We start from the raw sequence: 27,704 nt of genomic DNA, 5'->3' as shown, positions 1-27,704 counted from the left end.
GTTTTCTGAGACAGGGTTTCTCTGTGTAGCCCTGGTTGCCCTGGAACTTACTCAGTAGATCAGGGAGGCCTTGAACTCTGCCTGCTTTTGTCTCTAGAGTTTTGGCATTAAAGACATGTACCACCAAGCCCAGCTAAGATATTTTTAAGTTTTACTTATTTTTATTTTCAGTAAATATTTTGCTTCATTTAAGCAGAGTTACTTCTTTATTTGTGTGTGTGTGTGTGTGTGTGTGTGTGTGTGTGTGTGTGTTTATTTATGTGTAGGCCCTGTCCATAGATCCCCTCTAGTGATGGTTGGTTCTGAACCACCATGTGGGTGTTGGGAGTCAAACTCTGGTCTTGTGCAAAAACAGATGCTCTTAACCACTATGCAGTCTCTCCAGTCCCTGTTTTTCATTTTGTTTCGAGGCAAGGTCCCATTCTGTAGCCCAGGATGACTTGAGGCTCACTGACTTCAAATTTCTGGCAATCCTCCTGTCTCCGTCTTCAAAGTGCTGGGATTATAAACCATCGTGCATGCTGTCTTCTTACATTTTTATTTAAAAAAAAAAAACAGTAGGAAGAATTCACTGCTTGCTCTATCTCGGTGTGAAGATTTCCTCTGTGGAAAAAGGAATCGTATGTGACACTTCTGACCATGAAGAGTCAATTCTGCCTCCTGGAATCAAGAGTGCTCTCCAGAGAAGACATCTGTGCTGCAGCAGCCATTACCCCATGTGCTTGTCATCAGATCGGCAGCAGGGACTGCCTGGGTGTCTCTGGGCTGTCACGGACCCTGAACTGAATGGGGCATTTATCACCCAGTTATAGATAGATCAGCTGACCATCACGCACAGGCCCCAAGAGCCTATCAATTAGCCCCTGTTGTTTGCTAGCCCTTGTCCAAGCACACAGATACTCTGGCTCTGGTACTGAAGTCCCATCATCAGTCTCCTCCAGCCTCTGAAGAGTGATAAGGCATAGCTTGCTGTCCTCTACCATCCCTCATCTCCACTTGGATAAAGTGTCGGTTAATTAGCTAATGTGAGTAAAAATGTCTGACGCCAATTAAAAAAAAAAAAAAAGGTTCAGCTAAGCCATTGTACTTGGCCCCCTACCCGAAACTCTTCCCATTCCTAAGTCTGCCCACAAGACTCGCCCTTCAGTCTCTCAGTCCGAAATCTACACAAGGGACCGGTGAGGTGGCTCAACAAGTAAACCAGGCTTGACCACCCAGTTAGATGCCCAGGACCCACACGGTGGATAGAGAAAGCCAACTTTTGCAGTTGTCATCTGTCCTCCACACGGTGCTGTGACACATGTGCTAATACACAAACACAGACAATAAATAATATAATAAAGAAAAAGAGGAAATCAACTTAATAGCTGCACAGCACGCCACCACATTAATCAAATTTTGGGTGATCTTTGATTTCTTTTTGGAGGTAAACAGACCATTGACGGTGTCAACCACCTTCTTGTAAACAATTGTGCAGAAATCATCCCCTTTCTGTGCACATTTGCAGACATCCCCAGCACTCAACTCAGTCCACTGTGTCTCCATCCAAGTTCTGAAAGCTCTAAGAAATCTCTGTTAAGAAAGCTGATTCCCACAGGGAGTCAGAATGACAGAAATACCCCTAAAATACCCAAACCTACAAAAAATTCCCTGCAGTTTGTCCAATGTCAAAACGGGAAGGTGCCCAAGACAAATGCGCGTCCCTGCCACCTACCTCCCCTCTCTTATAAGGTATATCCGTGGGATACAACTGGAAATAGCTGACCTCTATCTTAGCGCCCAATTTCCTTGGGCCAAGTTTGGGCGATTCCTCTATGTTCTCTGAGGGTCTTTAGAGAGGAGCTGCAGCGTCCTTGCCCCTGCATCCTATTATCCATTTGTATTCCTATGGCTCCATCAGCAACAGTCCCTCTGTCAGTTCTTCCAGGTTCCCCGATTGTCCCACTGCAATCCTCCCCCTCCCCCAACCCAGCCGCAGCCCGTGGGATCACTTGAAGACATAATTATGACTCTGTTGCTTCCTGCCCAAAAGTGTTTGATGGCACAGTGTAAATCCACACATATGGGCACACAAATTTTCATCATCACATTAATTTTTTCCATGTATTTGTGTGAGTGTGCGTGCGTGCGTGCATGTGTGTACATGCGTGTGTGTGCACGTGTGTGAGTGTGGTGTGTGTGTGTGTGTGTGTGTGTGTGTGTGTGTGTGTGATAATCCATGTGTGAGAGTTAAGAAGCTTTGTAGAAATATTTCTTTCATTGCACCCTGTGGGTTCTGGAGCTTGAACACAAATGCCAGTGTCAGACAAACTATGTTACCTGATGAGCACCTCTGCAGCCACCATTGTAACCGTTCTGTTAATGTAAGCTTTGTTAGTGTTTTATGTCTTGTTTGGTGTTGGTGTTTGGAACTGGGTTGTTAGGCTTTTGCTTGTTTATTTTAAGACAGGTCTTTTGTGTAGCCTAGGCTGGCCTGGAACGCACTATATATACAGTAGGCTAGCCTCCAATTCATGTGGCTCTGCCTGCCTTTGCTTCCTCAGGGCTGGGTTTAAAAGGGTGCTACCATGTCCCCCTGTGCATGAGAGTTTTGCCTACATGTAAGTGGATCACGCAGCAATGCTCGAGTGCTACAGAGACCAGAAGAGAGGGAGAGGTCGTTTCCTCTGGATATGGCATATGCTTTTGTTCTGTTCTGTTCCGCTTTGCTTTGCTTAGGTTCCAGGGATCAAACTTGCAATCTCACCAGTCTGAACTTGTTTTTCTAAAATGAGATGTCACTTCAACTACCTAAAGATCGGAACTACAGCCATGTATCACCACGGTTAGCCTTTCGTTATGGCCTCTTCTGTCTGTCTTATTTGTTCATTCGTTTTTATTATTGTTTGTTTTGGTTTTGTAAACAGTCTCACTGAATATCCCAGTCTGGCCTGGAACTAGCTATGTAGTTGAAGAACAGACCTATTCGGTGTACTAGACTTAGATTAGGGGTGTGTGTGTGTGTGTGTGTGTGTGTGTGTGTGTGTGTGCATGTGTGTTACAACTCCTATTCCAAGGGATCCAATAATCTCATCTGGCCTCTGCAGACCTATGAGCAGGCAAGTTACACAGGCTCAAAAAAGAAATAGTTTATTTTTTTTATTTTAATTTTTGAGACAGTCTATCATGTAGCCCTAGATATCCTTGAACTCGCTGTGTAGACCAGACTAGATTTGAACTCTCAGGGATCTACTTTCCTCTCCCTCCTGAGTACTGGGATTAAATGTGCGTGCCATAGCCCTCAGCCTGCATATATATTTGTTTTGTTTTTACTTTTTGGTTTTTCAAGACAGGTTTCTCTGCATAGCAGCGCTGGCTGTCCTGGACTCACTTTGTGGACCAGGCTGTCATGGAACTCACAGAGATCCAAACCTCTCCCTCTCAAGTGCTGGGATTAAAGCCATGTGCCACCTCGTCCGGCTGATAAATATATATGTTTTTTCCACGTATAAAGGTTTAATGAGAGAAGAAGAGTAGAAGGGGGGATAAGTAAGGCCAGCCATGAGCACATGGAGGGAAATGGGGGATGGGGAGAGAAGGGAGAGGGACAAAGGAGGACAAGAGAGCAGAGAAGAGTAAGGACAAGAGACATATATATATGTGTGTGTATATATGTATATATATATATGTATATATATATTTTTTAAAGACTTTGAGATTACTGATTTGGCTATGCTGATTAGTCAGTGAGCCCCAGAGATCCTCCCTCTGCCTCTGCCTCTGCCTCTGCCTCTGCCTCTGCCTCTGCCTCTGCCTCTGCCTCTGCCTCTGCCTCTGCCTCTGCCTCTCTGCCTCTCTGCCTCTGCCTCTGCCTCTGCCTCTGCCTCTGCCTCTGCCTCTGCCTCTGCCTCTCCATTGTTTGGGTTACCTTACACTCACTCAGCTTTACTATGGGTGCTGGGGATTGAACCTCAAGTACTCACGATTGAGCAGTCATCCTTCCTACTAAGTTAACCCCAAGCAACACTTTATATCTTTAAAAACTTCTTCCCAAAGCTGGGGAAATGGGTTCATAAGCATGGTGACCTCAGTTCAAAAACCTCAGAACCTACATAAACAGCCAGGTATGGTTGTTCGCTCACCTGTAACCCCAACACTGTGGGGAAGGGGGAGCAGAGGTAGCTGTATCACTGGGTCTGAATGATAGACTGAGGAACCAGTGTCCTCCTCTGGCTTCTGATGCACACAGGCACGCACAGCCCATCCTTTGTCTTTATAGTCTCACTAGGTTTGGCTTGGAAGTAGCTCAGGCTGGCCGCGAACAGAGATCCAACTGCCTCTGCCCCCAAGTGTTAGGTGCGTGCCACCAAGCCCAGAGTGCCAGTCTTTCTTTCTTAGACAGACTCTGTCACTTCATCACATGATGCCTTTTTTAAAACATTCATTTGTTTGTCTTCTAGTGGGGGAGAGGTTGCTCAAGTACTAAGGCATACAAATGGAAGTCAGAGATAGGTAGACTTAACACAAGGTGGTTCTCTCTTTCCACTACTACAGTTCCTGGGATCAGACTCCGAGTGTCCCTACCTGCTAAGTCATCTTGTTGTCACACCCCACACACACCTTTTAAAGTAAAATAAAACATAGGAAATGAACACAATCTTGTGCTGAACCCTGATATGAAGATGAACAGGTACCAGCGTCCAACGGATAGTGTTGCAGCCACATAACCGAATCCCGAGATGATCGAAGCTAAAAACTGTGGCCTGTGGCCCGTCTGAAGGAAGCCCGCCTGCCCTTGTGGAGGTCTGTGGGCACATTCTGCCTACGTGCCCCTGATGACTGGATATGCCTTGCTGTAGGCAGTGGCTGTTTGCCAATGATCGCTGGCCAGGAGTTCAGAATGAGACTGTTTTAGGTTATACAAATGGCATCACCTGCAGGAAACTTTGTTTCCTTCTCTGGTCTTCAGCAACCTTCCCCGGCTACATTGCTCCACACAGGAACCTTGGTCCTAGTATTTTCCCCATCCTCTTAGAGCAAATGTCAGTTACTACCTCGAGAGTACCTTATACACAGACCCTTATCCGCACCTCAGCTCCATACTTAAGCGTGAGCCTCAGTTTTTCTCAGCTATGAGGTGGCGTAGAGTATCATCACCCTCTCTCAACAACCCAATCCCTGTGCTGACATAATATGACCGCAGCCAAAGAAACAGCCTGGCACTCAAACACAATACGGGGAGACACACCTATCTGGCCCTGCTTCATGGTAACATCAGCCTCACCCCAGACAATATTCCCTTTTCAGCCCAAGCCAAGGAACAGCCAATCAGCAATAGGTACTCGTACTCCATCCCATCTCAGGATATAGTAATTGCCAGGTGAGATTAAAAGACCCCGATTATTAAGGGTTTGTCTACTGGTATAGCCACTGGCATGTTCAAAACTCAGTTCAGCTGCTCAACAATATGTTACTCTTCCTTCTTCCTACTCCGAAAATAGCACCACTGAAGACCCAAGCTGGAAATCAGCACAATGTTCTCATGAGTTTGGGGTCTTCAAGGCTCATGTGTTGAAGGCTTGGTCCTCAGCCTCTGGCTGGAATGAAGGGACATCCCTGAAGGCATGCTCTTAAGGGAGGTATTAGGTCCTCAGTCCCCAGTCCCATTCTCAGGCTTGCTTCTGGCAGCCTTTAGGTAAACAATCTTCTAGGATACACTGAGCAACCACAGGTGCAAAGTATCAGAATCAAACCCCATGCACCCAAAACTTTAAAACCGTGATCCAGATCTTTCTTCCTTTTAAGGTTATTGCCCTGGGTATTTTGTCACAGCAACAGAAAGCTGACTAACATGTCTTCTCGCGTCTTCCATTCAGTCCACCACTAAGAGCTGCCACTCCTATCTCTCTCAGAACCATTCCTTTCTTTTCATCCAGAGGCCACCACTGGAGTCCGTTCTGTCAGTCCCCTTCCCTGTGACACTGCCACCCCATCCTCCTTTACAGCTCTCCCTGCCCTCACGCCATTGTCGCTGGGAACCCAGCTCCTGCTTTTACTGAAAAACCCTCAGGGGCTGCCAGGATGAAAACAGGTCTTGGCAATTTCAAGACCCCATCATACCATCCCTGCTTGGCTGTCTAACTTCATCTCTCATGCCAGACCTCACGTGTTGTGGTGTCCTCTTTCTCGACAATGCTATTCCCTGTCACTAACATCCTTCTTTTCCTCCCGATTTCCCAGACTAGCATTTAGTCACATATTTAGGCTTAGCTGGGACTTCTACCCCGCCAGGGCTTGGCTCTACCGTTCTTCCGAAGGAGGCTAAAGGTTCTCATTACTACTTTGGAAGAATGGTTCTAAATACTGTTCTTAAACTCCCTTCTCCCTCACAACAAACCTTGTCTCTACTTATTCCTATTCCTATTTTAGGATAAGACAAGTGGGATTTGATAAAGTTGAAGAAATGTGCAAAACGGTAAATGGCTAGAGCAGACCTGAACTTCAGTTTATGTGTTTGTTAATGAAATGTATTGTCTTGAATTTGTTTTATTTTCTGTGTATGAATGTTTTGCTTTCATGTATGTCTGTCCACCAGACATTAAGGGACAGAAGAGGTCATTGGATCCCCTGGAACTGGAATTACAGATGCTTGTGTGGTGCTGGGAATTGAACAGTCAGTGCTCTTAACAGCTTAGCTGTCTCTCCAACCCTGTCTTTCTTTTCTTGTCTCTTGTTTGCTTGCAAAGGAGTTTCCTAGGTTGTCCCAGGCTGGCCCTTAAACTCCTGGGCTCAAATAATTGGTCCTTAGCCTCTGACTCCAGAGTAGCTGTGAGTAGGGTGAACACCACTGCTCACCTGATGTGTCCTTGGCTACAAAGCTTGCTTTGCTCTGGCATGCTGTAGTCAACGCATGTGTTCCCATGTTTATCCATAGAAGCACGTTTCACCACAGACCGTCACACAGTTCTACAGCTCTGTTTCCTGAAATTGGAGCTCCATGCATTCCCTTCTTCCTGCTCCTAGCTGGTCCCCTGCAAGCAATGAGGAAGTCCGCAGGACAAGGGTGGGTGGGATTAGTCCTTTCTAGCCAAACTTGTATTTGGGGCAGCTCCTCAGTGGTTTGAAGATTCCAGAATCCTCGATCCCACCAATTTTGCTCACTAATCGGAACCTTCAAAATTTTCCCTTCCAAAACATGTCACAGACCTCTAGACCAGTGTCCTGCCTGCTCGTTGCCACTCCTCTCGGACTCTGAGTCCGGAGGGTTTACTGGAGATCAGTTTTCTTCTCCCAGTGCAGCCCACATTAATTATCCTGCCAAGGAATTCCCAACTTCTCTCCTACCCTCAAAAGCCTGGATGGAACCAAGGGATTCCTAACCAGGAGGGAATTCCCATCTCAGGTCCCACTGCCTTTAGGTCAGAGCCGACAAGGAGCCTTACTTCCAGCCCGACCCTGGCGCCTGTGCGCCTCCTTCGTCTCCTTCACGGAAAGAATGCCTTTACTAAATCCGGAACGGATTTGCATCACTGCAGCAAGGGAAGGGCTCAAGGATCTCACAAAGCTGTAAAGTTGAGCTGAGGGTGCGTCCATCCCACCCCAACCCCAGAACTGCTGAAGCTGCTAAAAGGCAGTGAGATGTGCACACTGCCCCTGAAACCTGGATTGTGGTGGTTGCTAGTCACCTCTGCCTGTGTTTGAGCCAGACCTCAAGTTGTGCTTTGGGGAGAAGAGAAAAGAAAGATGAGATGAGAGAGAGGAGTGTGCGGGAGGGTAGGAGGGGTAGGGGGGAGCCCTAGTCCAGCACTCCCCACACACACAATTAAGAATTTTTTTAAAGAGTTGGGGATTTGGCTCAGTGGTAGAGCGCTTGCCTAGCAACCACAAGGCCCTGGGTTCGGTCCCCAGCTCCGAAAAAAAAAAAAAAAAAGAAAAAAAAGAAAAAAAAAGAAAAAAGAATTTTTTTAAAGACAGCCATGCCTGGTGGTACATGCCTTTATATTTTTTTAAAATGTCTTTTTTAAATTTGAATTTTACTTTTATTTATTTGTTACTTATATGAGTACACTGTAGCTGTCTTCAGACACACCAGAAGAGGGCATTGGATTCCATTACAGAGGGTGGTAAGCCACCATGTGGTTGCTGGGAATTGAACTCAGGACCTCTGGAAGAGCAGACAGTGCTCTTAACCGCTGAGCCATCTCTCCAGCCCAAGAATCTTCTAGTGAGTAGTGGAGCACAGCTTTAATTCCAGCCCTTGGGAGGCAGAGGCAGGCAAATTTCCAAGTTTCAGGCCAGCCTGTTCTATAGAATAAGTTTAGGACAGCTAGGACTACACAGGGAAACCCTGTTTCCCAAAACCCAATAATGATAAAAGAAAAGAAAGAAAAAAGGAAAGAAAGACAAGAAAACTGAGCACTAAATGTAGGGTCTTCTCAGGTCCTCCTAGCAGCTACCTCTAGACCCTTGGGGTGGGGGTGGGGGTGCATCTCAGTGGCTGCTACTGTGCTCACAGAGTACAGAAGGTTCAGACTCTCAGTATCAACCTTGTCTCTCCTCATGCCTGTCTCAGAATTCCACGCCACTCAAGCTGTTTCTTAGAAAAGTCTTTCCCATGCTGCCTCAGCTAAGCTTTTGCCAGTTCTTTAAGCCCATCCTAAAAGACGCCTCTGCCCTGGGCTTGGTGGCACACACCTGTAATTCTAACACTCGGGAGATCGAGGAAGGAGGATTTGCATTCAAGACCAACCTAGCAAGTTCTGGGCCAGACGTGACTATGCAGGGAGACCTAGTCTCCAAGGGAGGAAAAAAAAAAAAGATCTGAATCAAGACCAGAATCCACTCCTGTGGAGTACCTGGAAGGTGATGGGAAGAGAGATAGTGACTGTTGTGTGACGTCATATTCCCTCTGTAGATCTTGGACTCCTCTCTCACTCTTAGATGGATCTGGGTGAGATGACCTTCAGGGCTGCCTCCAACTCCAACCCTATAAAACTAGTGATTTCTTGGATCTCTCAGCATCTACAACAGGATACTATCCCAGTGGTAAAGTCTTTAACGCCCCAGGCTACTGAGAACCAGACTCACTGAGAAAGCCTGGAAGCCTCGTTTACAGCCTCCTTTCAACACGTACACACTGTCTTATGAACACCAAAGGACCAACTCAGGGTCAGTTGGCTACTACTCCAGTCTCCAGCCATCTCCAACAAGGTTCATTCCTCTTCCCCCAAACTCAGTACCTATCACATACCCTGACTGAAGCTCTTCAACCCTTCAGGCTGGCCATTTGGACCACTGTTCCCTAAGTCTCCCATCCATGGGCTCTCATTACCTACTGAAGCCACACAGAATTAATGCTAATCTGAAGCCACGGCCCTCAGATTCAGATAGAATCTGACTTGCCATTCCAGTTCTGTTACAGCCTAGGCAGGTAATCTTACATGCTATTTACCCTCCTTGAGCCTCAGTCCATTAATCTATTAACAGAGCAATGAGAGCTTGAGCGGGGAGGAGCATTTTCCTGTAAAGTGCTCCCTTAGCGTAGTCAAGAGGCCCTGGGTTCAGTCTGTAGAACAAAACTAAACACCAGAGTGACAGTTGTGGACATTTTATAAGATTTATGAAAACACGCATCAATGCAAGAATGTCAAGTCGTAAGCATTATTTGTTTGCTGTTTGCCTTCGTTCTCTCAGGAAACTATTTAATGGGTTCTTTGGAAGCTAGATATAGAGATATCTAAGGCAGGGTTTCTCTAACCACAACCAGGGACTAAATAATTTTAAATGCAGCCAGGTATGGTGGCTCATACCTTTGATCCTAACACTCAGGAGGCAGAGGCAGACAGATCTCTGTGAGTTCAAGGCCAGCCTGATCTACATAGTGAGTTCTAGGACAGCCAAAACTACACAGTAAAATCCAGTGTGTGTGTGTGTGTGTGTGTGTGTGTGTGTGTGTGTGTGTATAAATGTTATCCTAAGAACCCAATTATAAACTTCAATTAAAGAAGGTTTGAGGCCCAGAGAGGTGACATGCTTTGCCAAAGGTCACACAGCAGGTCTAAATATGTAGAATGGCAGGTAAGGAAGGGCAGGGTATGAGATAGGAGTGTGAGTGGAGGTCAGAGTAAAGACATTGAACTAAATCCACAAACAGGTGACTGAATATGACCTTCAGCTGACATTGCCCTGTTTCCGTGCCCAGTAGGGCTTGGAATCTGGCTGTCTTTGGAACTGCTCCTGCAGGGAGTTTGCAGTAGCTTCCCAGAAACACCAGTAAATATGTCTATTGTTAACTAGTAACCAGCCCCAGAGCTCTGCAAGGGTCCCCATACAACTTCTCCCTCAAGATTAACAATGTGGCAACGCATGCCTTTAACCTAGCATTTGGGAGGCAGAGGCAGAGAGAGGCAGGACGATGCCTGTGAGTGTTAGCTTACAGGTGACTCTGTTAGGCTCCTCCCAGGAACCTAGCAAAGGTTACAGCATCATCTGCTGCCATTACCAGCCACCCCCAGATGCAGGCAGCATATAATAAAGCTGCTCATCACCCCAGTTCTCTCTGTGTTCCCATGTGTACCTGGCTGGTCTCTCCCCTTTTCTGACCTCTACCCTCATGGCTCTGCTCCCATCTGTCTGCCTTTACCCCATCTCCAGCCCCTCACTCCCATCCCTTCTCCCAAATAACCCCCTTTATTCCGGATCTGTTGCATAGTGTGATTTCTTAGGGGACACCTTATCATGGGTCTGCCAGGTACCCCTCACCTCATTTTGTTTCATAATAGTGATTCTGAGGCCAGCCTGATCTACACATCGAGTTCCAGGCTGATCGGGGCTACATAGTGAGAATTTGTCTCAGAAACCAAACACATAAACGTCTCCTTTCTCGTTTACCATCGGTTTATTTTATTATTTTTGTGGTTTTGAGGGACAGCCATTGAACCACGTGAGCTGTATACATTGCAAGGCTCAGGTTAGCTGGCTCCTTTGGATATCCAGCTCCTTCGAGAACCACCTCAGATAGATGCCCTCAACAAGATTCTCTCTCATGACCTTACTGTGGGACTCTGAACCCCATTGTACCCCTAGGGCACAGTCTGCACCTAAGAGAGACCCTAAGAAAAGCCCAAAGTATGTTTTGTTTCGTATCTTTTCAAAGAAGGTAGTCTGACATAGGTTGTTGACCTGCAATGTAGTCAGGGGCCTCCACTAACCTTAGGGAATGTTTTGGGTTTTGTTTTTTTTTTTTTTTTTTTGGGGTTTTTTTTTTTGTTTTGTTTTGTTTTTTAATTGTTTTGATTTTGATGGATTTATTTTGAGACCGGGATCTCACTGTGTAGTCCTGGCAGACTTGGAACTTGCTACATAGACTGGAGGAGCGTGCTACCACACCAGGCTTGTTTTGTTTTGAGACAGGGTCTCCTATAGCCCAAGCTGGCCTCAAATTCACTATATAACTGACTCTGGCCTTGAGCTCCTGATTCAGTGCACTGAGCTAACCTCCAGCAATGTCCTTGGCTGAGGTTAACCCAACCACGGGGAAGCCGAAAACACCAGGGACCGTGTCAAGTAGTGACCAGGAGGGTGTCACTACTTGACATCCCCACACCTTTTTTCCATTTTTCATTTTCTCTTTTTGAGATGAGCGTCTTGCTACGTAGTTCAGGCTGGCGTTAGACTCATGATCTCAAGTGATTTTCCCATCCAGCCTCCTGAGTCCTGCGACTCCAGCCGTGTGCCACCACACCCAAGTGTGATTCTTTCTTTAGGCCGTGCCATTGTTTTTATAGTTCCACTCTGTCTCCACCTGCAACTCTTCCCCTGTCTTCATGGACAAAGTCTATCTCTGTCCAGTTTATTGCAGGGTTATCACTTCAGCCTAACCTCAGGCACCCAGGACTGTTTGCCTGTCCCCCTGAGCACACCCAGGAGCTGCTTCTTGTCTCTATGGCAGAAAATGTGGCCTGGGCATCCACCTGACTGTGGGACTTCACTGACACCTTAAACTTCTAATTTAAGCACAGTCTAACGTGTGGGGGTTGGGCATGGGGTCTGAGATTCAGTAGATTGTCTAGCCTCTACCATTTTATCCATTTTATAGTAAAACTCTGTGAACTTTATGAATCCAGAATTACACGACCGTCTGTGTGTTTAATGAGTGTTGTTTGCTGATGTGGTAACGACAACCAGTGCCCACTTGGCCTTGGTTTTTGTGTTTATTTCCTACAAGTTGCAAGTCTCAACTCTGGGCTGTCTTTTGTGGGTTCTACTAAAAGCAGGAGGAGGAGACAGCTAAGGGAACAGAGATTTCCACTCGTCCGGGGTCTACAGGCAACCCACTGCTAACCCCCAGCACTCAGTCTACCCTCCAGAACCTGAAGGCAGCAGCAGAAGTCAGCTCTTTCCCAGTTCTTTCTTCCTACTTGCCTCAGAATCCAGTGGAAGAGAGTTGAGTGGGAGACTGGTGTTGCTGAATGGGTAACTGGAGAGGGAGGGTTAAGGACAGGGCGAGGAGCCAGGGGAGGGAACACAGCCATTCCCCAGGGAGTTCTGTAGCCTTCCCCAGAGATCAGGAAGGAACAGAGGCCGGAAGTGGGGGTGTGGGTAAGAGCACTGGTAAGGGTGGGGTGACCAGTATTGCATTGTGGGCCTGGAGCTGGTTTTCCGGTGATTGACCATTAGTGACAAGGGAACTCCAGCCTCCTGCCCCAGGGACTGTCTGGTTCAGCCAGACCCTATCCTTTGACTGTTTGTCCTCCAGCCTGAGTCAGACTCCCAGAAAAAACTGATTTCAAAAAGCCCCTTCCTGTGAGGGGTCTCTGGCCCAGAAAGGAAGGAACCAGGACTGTTAAAGCATCGTGCTAGGGTTTAGGGTAAAACAAGGGTGCCCCCAGTCCAGATCTCAGAATGTTCCCTGAACTTCATCATCCCTGAAGAGGATGACGTGCCCCGGGCCACCTCCCAGGAGCAATCTGGACCCCCTCCTCCAGCCCTTCCGGCAGCACAGTTCTGCACAGGTAGGGCTGAAGCTGCCAAACCCGATTTTCCGGTGGCTGCCCAAGGCTGGCTAGAGCAGGAAGCCCTCCTCCTGGCATGGACCCCTCAGGCTACCGTTCTCCTCCCCCTCACCTGATTCCCTGCCTGGGCTGTGCCTTCTGCACCTGTGCCAGCTGTCCCAGTGTGCCACCACTTCCTCCTCCACCTGCTTTCCATCTCCCCTGGGCTGCTTCCCGAGGCACCATAAGGTGTGGGCCAGTGCTAACCCCCTCTAGGATCCAATCTTCTCAATCTCCAGATGGAGAACAGTGGCCTTCCCACAGAGCAGACTCAGGGGAGGGGTCTAAAAGTGGAAGTGAATAGCAGAGGGCCCTGCTGGGTGGGTCGGTGCGGTGTTGGGAGCACAGCTAGGGAGTGAGAAGGAAGCGTTGCTTCTGGAAATCTCTAGGTAGAATATCTGAAGTGAAGGGGGGTGCTCCCTCCGGATTCCTTATGTTATCTAACCTTTGGGAGAAGGAAGAAAAGAGGGAGAGACAGACGCCATCCTTGAAGCTGCCAGATTCCCAGTGTTCTGTCTCCCATTGAGGGAGGCCTCTCATTTTGTCTTCACCTGTCTTACCTCCAACATTAACACCTCCCTTAAACACAGCAAGCACTGACGATACAGACTGAGAAGCCCAGGCCCCCGGGAGAGGCAGACCAGACAGGTCCACTCATCTAACCCAGGCCCCACAGCTCAAACCCCCTCTCCCAGGCTGGGGATCAGCCCTGTCCTCAGCCTCCAAAGAACTCTGGTTGGATGAGAGCCGCTGAATTGCACCCAATCATCCGGCAGACCACCTAAACTGAAGGAGTGGGTACTCTCTGGCTGTTGCTATCTCTGAGAGCCTGGAGGGGGAGGAGAATTGGGAACCTGGAGGAGGAGGGGTAATGGAGGAGAAGTCATTGCAGATGGAGCTAAAAATAGCTAGAAGAGATGATGTCATCGAGTTCCCTCTGCTTATCAACCCCCTCATACACACATAGAAACACACACACACTCAAAGACACAGATACACAGAGACAGAAGGAAAGGCATGTATATGCACACACTGCACACAATAATATTGGGGAGGGAGACATCTGGGCCTCAGAGCTGAAAGGCAGGGAAGTCTGGTGAGTGTGTCTATGTGTGTCTGGGTTTGCACGAGTATGATTGCATGTGTCATGTCTGTATACTTGTTAACTTGTGTACTTATGTGTGGGTGTATGTATGTTTATGTCTGTGTAGGGGCATGTTTCCTGCCAAGGGGCGGCTGGGTATCTATCGAATTCTTGCTAGTGCTGACCTCTGCTTATAGATCATGTGCCTGGATACATACATTTGCTTCTTATGTTGTAGACCCGTGAGTTCCTTATATTTACATGTCAATTTTTGTTTGTGGACTATGTCATGTGTTTGTATGTACAGAACCCCTTATGGACCTTGGACAGCAGTCCAGCCACCTTCTAACTGATAGTAATGTCCAGTCGCTTGTTTTCTTCACAAGGAGCTCAGCACACCCAAGAACCAGTGTAGCTGCAAATTGTCTGCCCCAGCCCTCAGCCTTCCCCTCAGGATCCCACACTCTGGCAAGCTTAGAGTAAATGTACGTAACTCAGTTTTCCTCTCCTAAGAGACAAATGATTTTAGTTAGACTTCTAAAACCCGGAGGATAGGCCACCAAAGGTCTTAGGGATTACCCCCAGCCCCCAACTCTCACACTAGCCCATGAACATACAAATCAACACATCAGAGACAGAGACCCTCATAATGTTCCTTCCACTAGACACAACCTCATGGAAACCTATTTAAACCCGATGACACATGGGCACGCATTCAGAAATCCAAATGGAAAATCCCCAGGCCAGACAGAGTGCAACACCCTCCCCTTTTCCTGGGCTCAAACTCAGTCTTGCCCCACCCCCAAGTGCCCCAGCTCAGCAGGCAGTCCTGGAAAACGCTGACCTCAGAGGATGGCTGGGGGGGCTGAAGGTGACATGTCCTTCTCCTACACTAGCCATTCTGAACACCCCTTTTCCTGCAGGCTGCCCCCTCCCCCTCCTGACCTTCATTCTCAGCTGAGCCAATGCCATTATGGTTTGTCTCTGCCCTCTCAGAACGCTCCTCAGGCTCCCACAGCTGACAGCTGAAGCACATTCAGTCATAAAGGCATACTGGCCACATGTGGCATAATGTTCCCGTTCTGTCACAGCTAGCAATCACACCTACACCCTGACCAGCACCGGTGTACCTCATTCTAGATCACTCGTGGGGTTCTGTCTTTCATCCAGTCTCCTTTCTGTGCCTTCTTGTCCTCTCCAAGATGCCTTGTGCCCATGGGAGTGTGAGGCAGGAGAGCCCCTTATCACAGGGCAGATCAAAACACTGAGGACAAAGATGGGTTTGTCTGGCTGACCTTGTCCCGTTCCTCTACTTTGCTGTGGTCCACAGTGATCCTTGCTGCTGTCTCTTAAGTTTATCCCTAAGCGGATCCACCCCCAACCCTGCCCTCATGGCCTGCATAGTTGAAACACTTCAGAATGGGGTAAGACGCTTAAGCAGAATGACTGTATTTGTTGTCCACCACCAACAGCCCTCTGGAGCAGCAGGTCAAGTGCAGGCCAAGCTTCTGGGTGTTTCTAGAGGATCAGAAAGCCCCTAGGTTGACAGAGGTGTCTGAGAACTGGAGACAGGAAAAAAGGAGGGAAAGTATTATTTAAAAAAAAAAAAGGCATATCTGGAGGGTGGGAGATGATGTGGTAAAGTGTTAGTCTTTAAAGGACCTGAAGTTAATCTAGAATCCAGATGAAAAAGCTGAGCACGGTGGTCCACGCTGATCAATGCCAGCACTGTGGAAGCAGAGACTCATGGACCCCTCCTGTCTCTTAGCCATTCTAACCTACTTGACAAACTCTAGGCTAATGTCTCCAAAAAAGGTGGATGTCCTTTGGCCTGCACATGCGTGCATGTGCCTATATGCATGTGTACATGCACACCGAAGAAAAATAGGCATTCGTGAAAACCCCACTGGTCCTTGGACTCACCCATTCCCCCATGCCCTCTAACGCAGTCGCAGTCCTGACATAGTCCACTAAAGCGCTCATTATCTGATGATGCGTGCCTTTAAAACCCAGCTGTGTTCTTGGGTGGAGTTTCCCAGGTTGTCCTTAGAGTACATTAAGCAGGACAGAATGCTTCTGTTCTTCAAATCCCCACCCTAAGTCACAGATTCCCCAGCTCCGTACTTCCCCACTAACCTTGAGGTGAGAGGATCCACACACTGGTGGTAGTGTCCGTGTCACTGATGTTTGTGGCCACAGAAGACGGATCAGTGGCAGTTGGGCCTCGGGGTTTCTGCCGGTATGTCCTGCGGCTACACTTGAACATCTTGGGACACCGGCGCCTGGGTCCACCCATACCTGGCCTTCGGTAGGGAGAGCTCATGCCCCGAGGCCTAGGGGCTCGAACAAGCTGAGAAGGCCCCATGACTGCAGAGAGCTCCAGAGGGGCTCTGCTGGCCAAGATAACTGAGATCTCTATGACATACGAAGCCTGCCTAAGGGTGGTGCTCTTTGTTACAGGTTTGTCCCATCCCCCACCCAGACACAGCTCAGACTTCCTCACAATCCTCTTCATGAACTCTAGCCCAAGAGCCCAGCAACCACAGAGTGCTCCCTTGGTGAAAGGGGCTTTGAGAAGCAGAAACAAATCACTTGTTTTGTTATAAATTTATCCACATTAATAATACTAAGAATGCTTATCAAGCACCTACTGTGTGCCAGACACTAAGCTGAGTATGTCTTCATTAAATTCCCACCACAGACCTATGCAGAGGTTCTAATATTACTCTTACTCCTAGAAGTCAATTTTCAGTCTTCCCAGCAGCTGGAAGTTTACAGAATCACCCTAAGCATTGAGTTGACAAATACTAAAGCAGGGTATAGTAGCACAGGCCTTAATCCCAACACTTGGGAGGTGGAGGCAGTTGGATCTCTGAGTTCGAGGCGAGCCTGGTCTACAGAGTAAAGTGCCAGGACAGCCAAGGCTACACAGAGAATCCCTCTCTCAATAAAAGAAAAGAAAAGAAAAGAGAAGGGAGGACAGGACACCAAGGGAAATCGAGGTATTTAACACAAACATTTCCTCTAAAATATATCACAGCTTTCTTATATAATAATAATATAATATAATATAATATAATATAATATAATATAATAATAATCAGCACAGCTGGGACTATTTGGGCCAGGAACTCTACCACCACCTGATATCATCACCACCACCACCAACAACAACAACACAAACAAAACAAAATCTCTAAAAAACTCGAATGCAAAATATTGATTGTAATCAGACTGCTGGGAAAACATCGGTTTATAAGAGCTAGAACATGTTTCTGAGGACAGAAAGTCCTACTCAACAGACCTCCGCTGGAAATGTACGGCAGGCACTCAGAACCTTCACTTCTGTGGACATCCTCTGTGAGTAATTGCAGAAGTGACACAAGAACTGGTCTCGTGGTCACAAATGAATGTAGCGACTAGGTGAATCCAGGGCTATGGAATCTGAGTAATGGAGTTTGACAGTGAAAGGAAACCAGCTTGGTGAGGTGTAGTCACAGAACTAGAGGCAGCCGAGGGGCCGAAGCCCAGAGCGTTCGTGTTCATCTTTCGCTGTTCTGCACTCATTTATTTATTTATTCAGGTCATTTGTTAATGACCAGGAACATGGGAGAATGTGGACACCCAGGGCTCTTCCTGAAATGAAAGAGAAAGCCCTTATGGATAAAGGGGAAGAAGTTCTAACTCCGGCTTCCCCAGGCTTGTAGGAAGCAGACAGGAACGGCAGTGTCTACCCTGCCCTCTGAGAAGCTGAGGAACTTAGGATTTGCCCATTTTCCCACACCTCTGTCTCTTTTCTGTCAATCTCTCTGCACCTTGGAGCCTCGCCATCCCTTGCTTTGACCTCGTTAACTTTTAGCCCTATACCTGTGAACCTCTGTCCTTATTCAGGCTCTGGGCCCAAGTCTCCTCCCTGGTTCTCCATGGATGTCACTCTCCTGCCTCCTTAGAGACTCTGTTAGTGTTTAAGGTAGACTGACAGGTTGAGTTCTGCCGCTACCACTCACAAGTTATCTGGCCCTAACAAGTCCTTCAGCTTTCTGGGCTTCTGTGTTTTCCCCACATTTAAAATTCGGATTAAAAAGAAAGTTTAAAAGGGTGTGGCAGCATACCCCTATATACCTAAAACCCACCGGGAGGTGGGAGGCCAGCAGCATCAGGAGTTCGAGGTCATCTTTAGCTTCATAGAGTCAGTTGCCATGATGGCCAACTTGAGACCTACAACAGCAAAAACGGAACCCGGCCAAATAAACAGACAAAACCAACTAAGAGCGGACAAGCAGTCCATTTTATAGGTTTGTTGTGCAGAAAAACAAAACAAAAAATCCAAAGCACGTTGCTCATTTAAGGCATTCTTTAGCGTATAGTCTGGAACGTCTCTAGCTGGCCTGGAACTCGGAGACCCACATGCCTTTGCCTCCGGAGTGCTGGGATACGGGGCACTGACCACCAAGATCAGCCCATTTGTTTCCATTTCAATGGGATCTCACTTCCTCTTGGCCAGAGGGTTTTAAACTTATAGGATCAAACGATCTTCTTGCCTCAGCCTCCAGAGTAGCTGCTAATGTAGGCATGTCCCACTGGCTTATCACCTGTAATATTATCTGCTTTCTCCCTGTCTCTACAGCTGCCTCCTTCCACTCAAAAATAACAAACTAAACAAAAATCCACTTCCGGGCTGGAGAGATGGCTCAACAGTTAGGAATGCTTACTGCTCTTGAAGAAGACACCCAGCGCCCTCATTGGCTGGATCCCAATCATCTGTGACTCCAGCTCCAGGTGATCTGACTCCACTTTCTTTTGACCTCTGTAGGCACTTGTGAACACACACACACACAAAAACCCACTTCCTTGGGTGTCGTGGCACAAGACAGAACTCCCCCCCAGTTCGTGAGGTGGAAGTAGAAGGAAGATCACTGCAAGTTCAAGGACAGCTGAGGCTACATAGTGAGTCCTACACAAGCCAGGATTACATAGTGACACTGTTTCTCAAGAAAACAAAAGTCAAGTCATAAAAGTCAATCCACTTCCTCAAGTGACAGAGCGTTTGTCTCTGGTATGCAAAGCCTTGGGTCCAGTCCCCAGCAGCGCACACACACACATGCTCTCTCCCATCATCATCCCTCCCCTAAATCCATCCCATAATCACTCTAGTACTGCTCTCCGTTCTGACCTCTTAGTGCTCCTTGCTGAGTCAACTATTATCTCACACAGACCAGGAAACAAAGACCAAAAAACAAATCTTGGCCGAGTCTCGGGGTGGGATGGTGCATACCTGGAACTCTAGCGTTAGGGAGGCTGAGGTAGGATGAGCAATAATTCCAGTTAGCTGGGTGTGGTGTTTCACACCTGCAATCCTAGCGCCTAACACAGTCCTTCTACTTCAGTTGTCTGAGTTTGAAGCTAATCTGATCTACAGAGTGAGACCCCTTCTCAAAAGAAAGAAAGCCAGATTGGTGACTCACACCTATGGTCCCAGCACTCTGGAGGCAGAATCAGGCAGGTTTCTAAGTTCAAGGCCAGCCTGGTTCTCTCTCTCTCTCTCTCTCTCTCTCTCTCTCTCTCACACACACACACACACACACACACACACACACACACACACACAAAGGAAAAATAAATAAACAGGGTTGGAGACCAGATGGCCCAACCATTAAGAGCACTAGCTGTTCTCACAGTGGACCCAGTTTGATTCCCAATACTCACATGGGGATTCCTGTCTGTAACTCCAGTTCTATGGGATCTCCTCTCTTCTAGCCTCTGGACTGGGTACACAGACATACATCACACAAAACATTCATACATATTAGATAGAATTTCAATTTAAAAATAAATAAAATAGTCAGACACAGTGACATATGACTTTATTCCCAGCATTTGGGAGTCAGAGGCAGGCAGATCTCTATAGGTTTGAGCTGGCCTGGTGTACATAGTTCCAGGACAGATGGCCAGAGGTAGCTAGTGAGACCCTGTCTTGGAAAACAAACAAACAAACAAACAAAACAACAAAATCCAAATAAATAAACAAATAAAAATTCCCAGGGCCCATACAATTAAGAAATTACAGAACCAGAATTTGAGCCTCTGGTCTGAATGGGTGGGGAACAAGGATTGTGAAGAACCTTTCAGCCAGGAGGAGTGGAGTGAGAAAACAAAGGGGGAGCCCCAGAAAGGACGGGTTGGAACCGTGGGACCAGTGTCTCCTTTGTAGGCCCACAGTGCCACCTGCTGGTAGAAGGACCAGGGCCATACACTGGATTCCAGAACACGGAGATGGGGAAAAAAGAAGAAAAGGGGCATGGCAAAGGATGAAGTGAGGGGGCTGGAGAGATGGCTTAGTGGTTGAGGTTGCAAAGGACCCTGGTTTGATTTCCAGCACCAACATGGTGGCTCACAACTTCTTATAATTTCAGTTCCAGGGCTCCAGGGGATCTGATGTCCTGTCCTGAACTCCATAAGAACCAGGCTCACACATCAGAGCTATGCAGGTAAAAGAATATAAAAAAAGGAGGAGGAGGAGGAAGAGGAAGAGGAGGAGGACCTCAAGGTCTTGTAGGTTTTGTGAAGGAAAGAGAAAAATAACCATTTCCTGTTCTGAGGTGAGAACAGAGGACCATGATCATTTCCTTGAATGTGTGTGTGTGTGTGTGTGTGTGTGTGTGTGTGTGTGTGTGTTCATGTGTATGAGCATGTGTGTTCTCATAAGTGTGCACATGAGTGTGCATTTGTCTGCATGTGCATATGTGTGTGTGCATGAGGGTATGTGCTCAAAAGTGTGTGCATACACTGATGTGTGTGTGCACACGCAGATGAGTGTGAGACGTGTCCATGCACATTCAGGAGTACCACTCTATGTTATATATGTGACTGTGAGTTTTGTGTGTAAACATATGGATGGATGGCAGCTTGAGCAGATGTGAACACACGGATTCGAGGTAAGAATCATATCACACATGCTATTGTGAGCAGGGCACCCCGAAGTTCTGGGAAGCTACTTGTCCGACTCCTGACACTGCTGCCCCGCATATCCCTTTCTAGTAGAGGCAGAGCCTATGGTGACCTTTCCAGGGGGAGATTTGCTTATTGGTTTTAGTGTTGGGAACTTATCTCCAGGCAGTAGGGGGCAGCAGGGGCAAAGAAGGTTAATCAGCCTTGGGTGGGGCCAGAGGGCGGGCGAGCGGGCAGGAGGCTTTTTAAAGCACCTGCCCCACCTGTAGGCGAGCAGTGTTGTGTGAGGACTTGCGGTTCCTTCAGCATTCTGCCCGCGCACTGAGTGGCTGTTTCCTGGAGCTACTGTGTTCCTTCGGGAGTGCAGCAGATCCCGTTCAGAACCTATTACCAAGAGCCCCGAGCAGGTGATGGCACAGGCCAGGGATTAACCTATGAAGAGATACCAGTCTGGAAACAGGTTTGGGGTGCTAGAAAAAGCCATCGGGTGGGTACTGAAGAATCTGAGATTGGTTTAGAAAGAGGACTAGGAAAGACAGGTGTCCGGAAAGGGCGTTGAGTGGTCTGCAGTGTGGGATCAGGCTTGTAATATCTGGGTAGGGATCTGGAGATAGTAAGATCTGAGAACTAGTATAGGTGGGCATATGTGTCAGCATAAAAACTGGAAAAAGTTCTGAGATATTAAGAGTTAAGATGCGGGGTTGGGGATTTAGCTCAGTGGTAGAGCGCTTGCTAGGCCCTGGGTTCGGTCCCCAGCTCCAAAAAAAAAGAAAAAAGAAAAAAAAAAAAAGAGTTAAGATGCAAGGGAAATTTGGTGAGAAACAACAGGATGTTGGACTCTGGTAGGCCAGAGTCCAGAAGCAAAGCCAGCCTAGGGCAAGTGGGAGGTAAGGCCCTAATTTGTTCATGTCCGTTTCCCAGGACCCACCATGCAGTGCTTCAAATTCATTAAGGTCATGATGATCCTCTTCAATCTACTCATCTTTGTAAGTATGGAGGTTGTGGGTTTCTTACAAAAGCAAGTCACAGTCTGAACAGAACGCAGGCTGGAGAATGGGGAACTATGTACCCAGACTCTGCTCTGTAAATTTTCCTATTCGAGAAGGAAGCAGAGGGTCTTTCCCAATGCTGACTCCTGATCCCACTAGCTACCTGGCTGCGGCACAGAAGTTTGGGTGAAGATGGGGGAGGTTAGTGGTAGAGAAGCTTAAGTTTCTCACCTCCCTTCCAGGAAGGATCATTCTGGGGCAGGGTAGGCTAGCAGGAATGACCCTCCCCCTTTTAAAATAGGCATTTTCAGAGAGGAAAGGGGATCTGCTTAAGTTTATAGTGTAAAAGGTAATTCAATGACCCCTGTACATTGAAAAGTTGAGAGTCCATGCCTCTTAGGGTTGACTCTAAGTACGCATTGACTGGGCTGGCACTTAAGGGACTGGAATTGTTATTCAGTGGTAGAGCATTTGTTTAGCATGCGTAAGTCCAGAAACAAAAAGGAAAACATATTCATTGACTAAGACTCAATGCTATGTGCTAGGGTAGAGCCAGGCCATTCGCTGCCCTTGAGAATCTCAGGTCCAGTAAATGAGATAGGCTGCTAATTGTCAAATAGGCTGGTAATTGCTATAGACACTGATAATTGCAAAGTGGTACTTTTATTTAGACTTACCATCCAGGCTAAGGGAGGCCCTGGAGGGGTTTGGATCCAGTCTAGTAGGAAAGTGCTTCCTGGAGGAAGTAGTTGGAGTTGGACATTTGCTTTGGGTGGGGGAGCCGTAAAGTGCGTAGGAAGGCCCAAAGGTAATGAAATTTGATATTGTTTAGAAAACCAGGAACAGATTATATAGGGCTTGTTTGAGAAGCTGAGCCATGAGGCCCAAACCCTGGAGATAGTGACAGAGATAAGGAGCAATGGACACAGTAAACAAAGGTGGCAGAGGAGTGGTAAGACAAAGACGTGTTAGAAAGGGTTTGAGCAATGTAGGGGGAAAGAAGAGGTCATCCGACACACTCACGTGTACCCAATGGAGGGGCATGGATATATGAAAGTCTTGTGCCTGTGAGCAGCCAATGAAGTCATCGGGGTGGGGGTGGGACTCTGGCAACAGTAAGGGAAAGTCTGCCTTTCATCCTTCGTGTAGCCCTGTGTGGTCTCAAAGTCAGTTCTTGGAAACTGGTAGTTTTAGAGATGAACTGAAAAATAGCCACCATGAAGGGGGTGAGGGACAGTAGGAAGGGAGGGAGGAAAAGAAGGGGTGTCTGAAAACAGTGGTCAGGGGCCGATGTCACTGGAGAATAATGAGTGGGAGGGGAGAGAATAGAGACATGACGTGTGTGCCAGTTTAGAGAAACTGGACAAAATGGTAGGTAGTCTCTTTGACTCCAATGTGGTCTGTACCTTGGGCTTCCCTTGGCTGCCAAGAACTAGGTTTCATTCAGATAACTGAAGGAAACGCTAGGGTTTCAGTAATTGGGAAAGCCAGGGCTCTGGTCTGATAGGGTTAATGGCAAATCCAGTTTGGTTTCTGTTGCCTAGGCCTTGCCAGACCGGGCAGAACAAAGTAGGAAAGGCAGGCTCCTTGAAATTTGACCCTGGAGGCTAGCAGCCCAGCTCTTTTGTCATTAAGCAAACATCCTGGGGTATAGCCACAATATATATCTTTTTATGCCCATGCCAGACTGGTCTCTTTAGCTTAGTGGGAGCTGGGCACAAGTTGGTGTCAGGCTGATTCATCCCCCAAAGACCTCAGCTCAGCAAAGGTTTGCTAGGAGCTGTGGTACCAGAACCTCCATCAGAACCCCCCTCAGAGCTTCCAGATCACCTCTGAAACCTTAGGTTGAGCCCATGTCTTGAAGAGAAGCTGTAGTTGTGTTCTACCTGTTTCTCCATGTCAGGCAGTGGTCTGGGTGAAAGGAGACTGACAGCTGATTCCACCCTGAAGGGGGATCGAATAGGGCCTCTGGGTGAATGAACCTCTCAAGCTCAGCCCTGTTTCAAGGTTGCAAGCAGGTGTAAGCCTCACCCTGCTGTTGCTATAGTGACTACTGAGCCTGCTCAACACTACCACTGACTGCTTCCATGTTCAGGACAGTCATTCTAGACACTCACAGGCCAAGAATGAGAGACTGGACCCATTTTCAGCCCTGCCTATGTGGCAGGACCCTGACAACACTAAAAGGAAGGTGCTGTACCTCCTCCCAGTCTGTGGATATTTCTAGAACCCCAGGTGAGCAGACTGGTGAATTCGTTCTAAGTGTCCAGCTTCATCTTTCTGGCACTGGTTAATGTTCCCCTCCATGCACAGTAGGCTCAGTAGGTTGTTAGGTCCCAAAGTCGAGGAAAGGTAAGGTTTCCTGATCTGATGGTGCCATTTGTTAGCAATGTTTCCAAGCCTGACTTCTGTCCTCAGCTCTGTGGTGCAGCCCTGTTGGCTGTGGGAATCTGGGTGTCCGTCGACGGGACATCTTTCCTGAAGGCCTTCGGATCACTATCATCGAGTGCCATGCAGTTTGTCAACGTGGGCTACTTCCTCATCGCCGCTGGTGCTGTACTCTTTATTCTTGGTTTCCTGGGCTGCTATGGTGCTCACTCCGAGAACAAGTGTGTGCTCATGATGGTGTGTTGGACCCAGCTCCCCAGGCCCACAACCAAGGGTTCCCCCTTCATCCCTGACACCAGCCTCTGGGATCCCAAAACCCTACTCTGGATTCTGGAAGCCTCGCTGTGGGGACCCCCTGCCTCTTATGGGAGTGTGCAGGAAGGTGTGTATCCCTAAAACGTGTTTCCTTTCTCCACTCAGTTCTTTTCCATTCTCCTCATCATCTTCATTGCGGAGATTGCAGGGGCCGTGGTTGCTTTGGTGTACACCACAATGGTGAGGCACGGGATGGGGCATGGGAGGAAAACTGGAGCAAAGCTCTGAGAGTTGGTGGTGGCCTGTGAATGGCTACTTCCCCTACCAGTCTATTAATACTGGCCTGACCCGTCCAGGCTGAACAATTCCTGACATTTCTGGTGGTGCCTGCTATCGAAAAGGACTATGGTTACCAGACTGAATTCACCCAAGTGTGGAACTCTACGATGGAGGGGGTAAGGTGGGCCGGGAGGATTTGGGAATGGAGAGGGGAAAAAATCAAGGCACCATCAGTTACCAACCCCATTTTGTCTGCAGCTGCATTGCTGTGGCTTCAACAATTACACAGATTTTAACTCCTCACGTTTCGTCAAAGAGAACAAAGTCTTTCCTCCGTTCTGTTGCGCCAACAACACTGACAGTCATACAGTTGAACCATGCACCGAGGACAAGGCCAAAAGTATGAATGTACAGGTATGTGCTGGTGTGGAATTAGCTTTTTCGTTTGTGATCCGGTTTCTCTGTGTAGCTGTGGATGTCCTGGAACTCGATATGTAGACCAGGCTGGGCTTGAACAGAGATCGACCTGCCTCTGCCTCCTGAGTGCTGGGGTTAAAGGCCACCATCACCACCCAGCGCCAGTGTAATTGCTTTAATGGCTTTACAGTAAGGAGTAAAGGGGTTGGAGGTAGGGCACTGCCAGCTATAAATACTTTCTTCTCTCTCCCAAGGGTTGTTTCAAACAGATTCTGCAGAAAATCAGAACCAATGCAGTTACCGTGGGTGGTGTGGCAGTTGGAGTTGCGGCCCTAGAGGTAAGCCAGTACAAAGACCGGAACTGGGGTATCTATGTTTCTACCAGACCTGTATAGATGAGCCCATCTCTAAGGCTTCTCTAGAGGAAGAAGAATTCTAGTGTTTTCATTTCTGGCACTGAGGAAAACAGTGCTCTGTGTAGGCCGTTCAGGTAGGCAAGAAATCAATCCTTGAGGACCTCAACCATGTCCTTTCATGTCTCCCTGTCCCTCCCTGTCAGCTGGCTGCCATGGTGGTATCCATGTATCTATACTGCAATCTGAAGTAAGACTGCTTCTTCCTCCTGACTTGTCGTCACATGGAAACCAGGAAGAGGCACTTGGCACAGCTAAGCAGCAGCAATGGGTGGAGATGAAACGTCATTTGGGCTGGAGTGGATCTGCCTTTGCTGCTCTGGACTTCGGGCTAATTAGGGACCACCGCTCGGGCTGTGTCTGTCTTGTTCTTCCACTACTGGGGCGAGGGGGGCATTGGTCCCAGTCTCTGAGGTAGCCATGTCTGCCCATCTCCTGAGATTCTTGATGATCCCAGCACTCCACTGGTGGATGAAGGCACTTATAGCCTGGGCATATTCTAGCACTGCAAAGTCATAGAAGGAATGTACAGAAGGTGTTTTGGAACTTATAAACCAATGAAAATACTTCTAATTGGCCTGTGTATGCTTGGAGAGATGGGTCCCGATTGCCTAAATTGCACTGATTTCTGTGAAGCTGGAGACTCAGCAGGGTGGAAGGGAAGTGAGGTAGGTATTTGGGTTCCAGGCCTGGGAGGAAGAGCAAAAACAATGTCCAAGAGTCCATGGAGAAAGTGGGATCTGCAATGGTCTGCCTTTATGTACCATGGGAGGACTTTTGTGGTGAAAGTTCTCCCTCCTGGTGAAAGGCACTGGACCAGAAAGCTATGAAAATAACAAGCTCAAGTCAAGGAGGGGAGAACAGAATTACTGTCAGGGCTGTGCAGAGGGAGTCACTCTTTGGAGCCCTCCAGGAACTTAGATAAGTAGGTCTAAGCTATGTACCCTACTTTAGGAATCTCAAATCATTTATCCTTTGGTGGTGGCCTATCCATTGCTCTAAAGACCTATATACTTCCGGGAGGGGGGAGTATACATTCTATTGGGGGCAACATAGGAGGGGGCCTCTCCCATTAATCAGAGTATTCACAAGTTCTTTAGCAATTCCAGATTTGTGCCCTATGGGTGGCTGGACACATTGGTTATGTTCCCATCATCTTCAACAGGAACTGGTGTGGTTTGGTTAATCATGCTGGTGGCCTTAGTGTAGGCGCTGAGAGCCCCATTATAGCAGAGCAGCCACCACTGGCACTGGCTCCTTCACCCAAGCATTCTTTTCCCTTTTTTCTGAAAGACGGTCTCTCAGTGTGGTCCTGGTCATTCTAGAACCTGCTTAGTAGGCCAGCAAGGCCTTCAACTCAAAGATCTGCCTCACGGGCCTCTGCCTCTGCCTCCTGAATGCTGGGATTAAAGTTGTGTACCATCATACCTGGCCAAGATCTCACTTTTTTGTTGGTTTTGCTTTGAGATGGAGGGGTCTCAGGTAGCCCAGACTGCCTTTCAACTCTCTATATAGTTGCGAATGGTATAGTTCCTGCCTCGGCCTCCTAGGTGCTGGGTTTACAGGTATTTATCCATCACCACACTTCGTTTTAGGAGGTATTGGGGATCACATCTGACTTCATGTGGGCTAGGCAAGCACCCACTATACATTATAGTCTTTCCTTAGTCCTCAACTGCCAGAGCCCTTCAGCTTTTCAATCAAAAAGCTGAGGCTGAGACTCCCGGATGGGCTCCTGTAACTGGTGGACCTTGCTTGACACAGTAACACTCCAACCTGAAAAACCTGACCAGAATGTGCCTGAAAAAAAAGGCAAAACTGAATCTCTTTTAAAAAAAAAATGCAAGGGGCTGGGGATTTAGCTCAGTGGTAGAGCGCTTACCTAGGAAGCGCAAGGCCC

General features: G+C 47.8%; 2 protein-coding genes across 5 annotated transcripts; one reads left to right on the top strand and one right to left on the bottom strand.

Annotated features, from left to right (window-relative positions):
- Positions 1–139: 139 nt before the first annotated feature.
- On the bottom strand, positions 140–17,078 carry P3r3urf (PIK3R3 upstream open reading frame). 2 transcript variants are annotated; one of them, XM_008763983.4, is made up of 2 exons: positions 16,252–17,078; positions 140–603 (listed from the first exon to the last, which is right to left on the bottom strand). In XM_008763983.4, exons 1-2 carry the CDS (start codon positions 16,628–16,630, stop codon positions 581–583), a joined length of 402 nt encoding a protein of 133 aa, XP_008762205.1. In that variant the 5' UTR covers positions 16,631–17,078; the 3' UTR covers positions 140–580. The 2 variants fall into 2 exon arrangements, with proteins under 2 accessions (XP_008762205.1, NP_001386284.1); NM_001399355.1 differs by lacking the exon at positions 140–603 and adding an exon at positions 15,541–15,677 and having other exon boundaries at positions 16,252–16,510.
- Positions 13,998–26,377, top strand: Tspan1 (tetraspanin 1). Of its 3 annotated transcripts, none has more exons than XM_017593274.3 (10): positions 13,998–14,127; positions 18,743–18,894; positions 20,529–20,603; positions 21,985–22,049; positions 24,471–24,677; positions 24,861–24,935; positions 25,052–25,150; positions 25,233–25,388; positions 25,646–25,729; positions 25,951–26,377. In XM_017593274.3, exons 4-10 carry the CDS (start codon positions 21,993–21,995, stop codon positions 25,996–25,998), a joined length of 726 nt encoding a protein of 241 aa, XP_017448763.1. In that variant the 5' UTR covers positions 13,998–14,127; positions 18,743–18,894; positions 20,529–20,603; positions 21,985–21,992; the 3' UTR covers positions 25,999–26,377. The 3 variants fall into 3 exon arrangements, with proteins under 3 accessions (XP_017448763.1, XP_006238701.1, NP_001004236.1); XM_006238639.4 differs by lacking the exon at positions 13,998–14,127 and adding an exon at positions 17,200–17,475; NM_001004236.1 differs by lacking the exons at positions 13,998–14,127; positions 18,743–18,894; positions 20,529–20,603 and adding an exon at positions 21,351–21,470.
- Positions 26,378–27,704: the final 1,327 nt, after the last annotated feature.

Source organism: Rattus norvegicus, chromosome 5, assembly GCF_036323735.1.
Source record: "Rattus norvegicus strain BN/NHsdMcwi chromosome 5, GRCr8, whole genome shotgun sequence".
Lineage (NCBI taxonomy): Eukaryota > Metazoa > Chordata > Mammalia > Rodentia > Muridae > Rattus > Rattus norvegicus.
The sequence above is the reverse complement of the archived record's forward strand: the minus strand, read 5'-3'. Positions and strand labels throughout refer to the sequence as shown.

Bases quoted from the DNA above. Each gene is read 5' to 3' on its own strand.
- P3r3urf (XM_008763983.4), bottom strand. From the start codon at position 16,630: ATGAAGAGGATTGTGAGGAAGTCTGAGCTGTGTCTGGGTGGGGGATGG. The intron at 604-16,251 runs GTTAGTGGGGAA...CTTTTTCCACAG, and splicing joins GTGGATCCTCTCACCTCAAG to AGGAAATCTTCACACCGAGA.
- Tspan1 (XM_017593274.3), top strand. From the start codon at position 21,993: ATGCAGTGCTTCAAATTCATTAAGGTCATGATGATCCTCTTCAATCTA. The intron at 22,050-24,470 runs GTAAGTATGGAG...TTCTGTCCTCAG, and splicing joins TCTTCAATCTACTCATCTTT to CTCTGTGGTGCAGCCCTGTT. The intron at 25,730-25,950 runs GTAAGCCAGTAC...CCTCCCTGTCAG, and splicing joins TTGGAGTTGCGGCCCTAGAG to CTGGCTGCCATGGTGGTATC.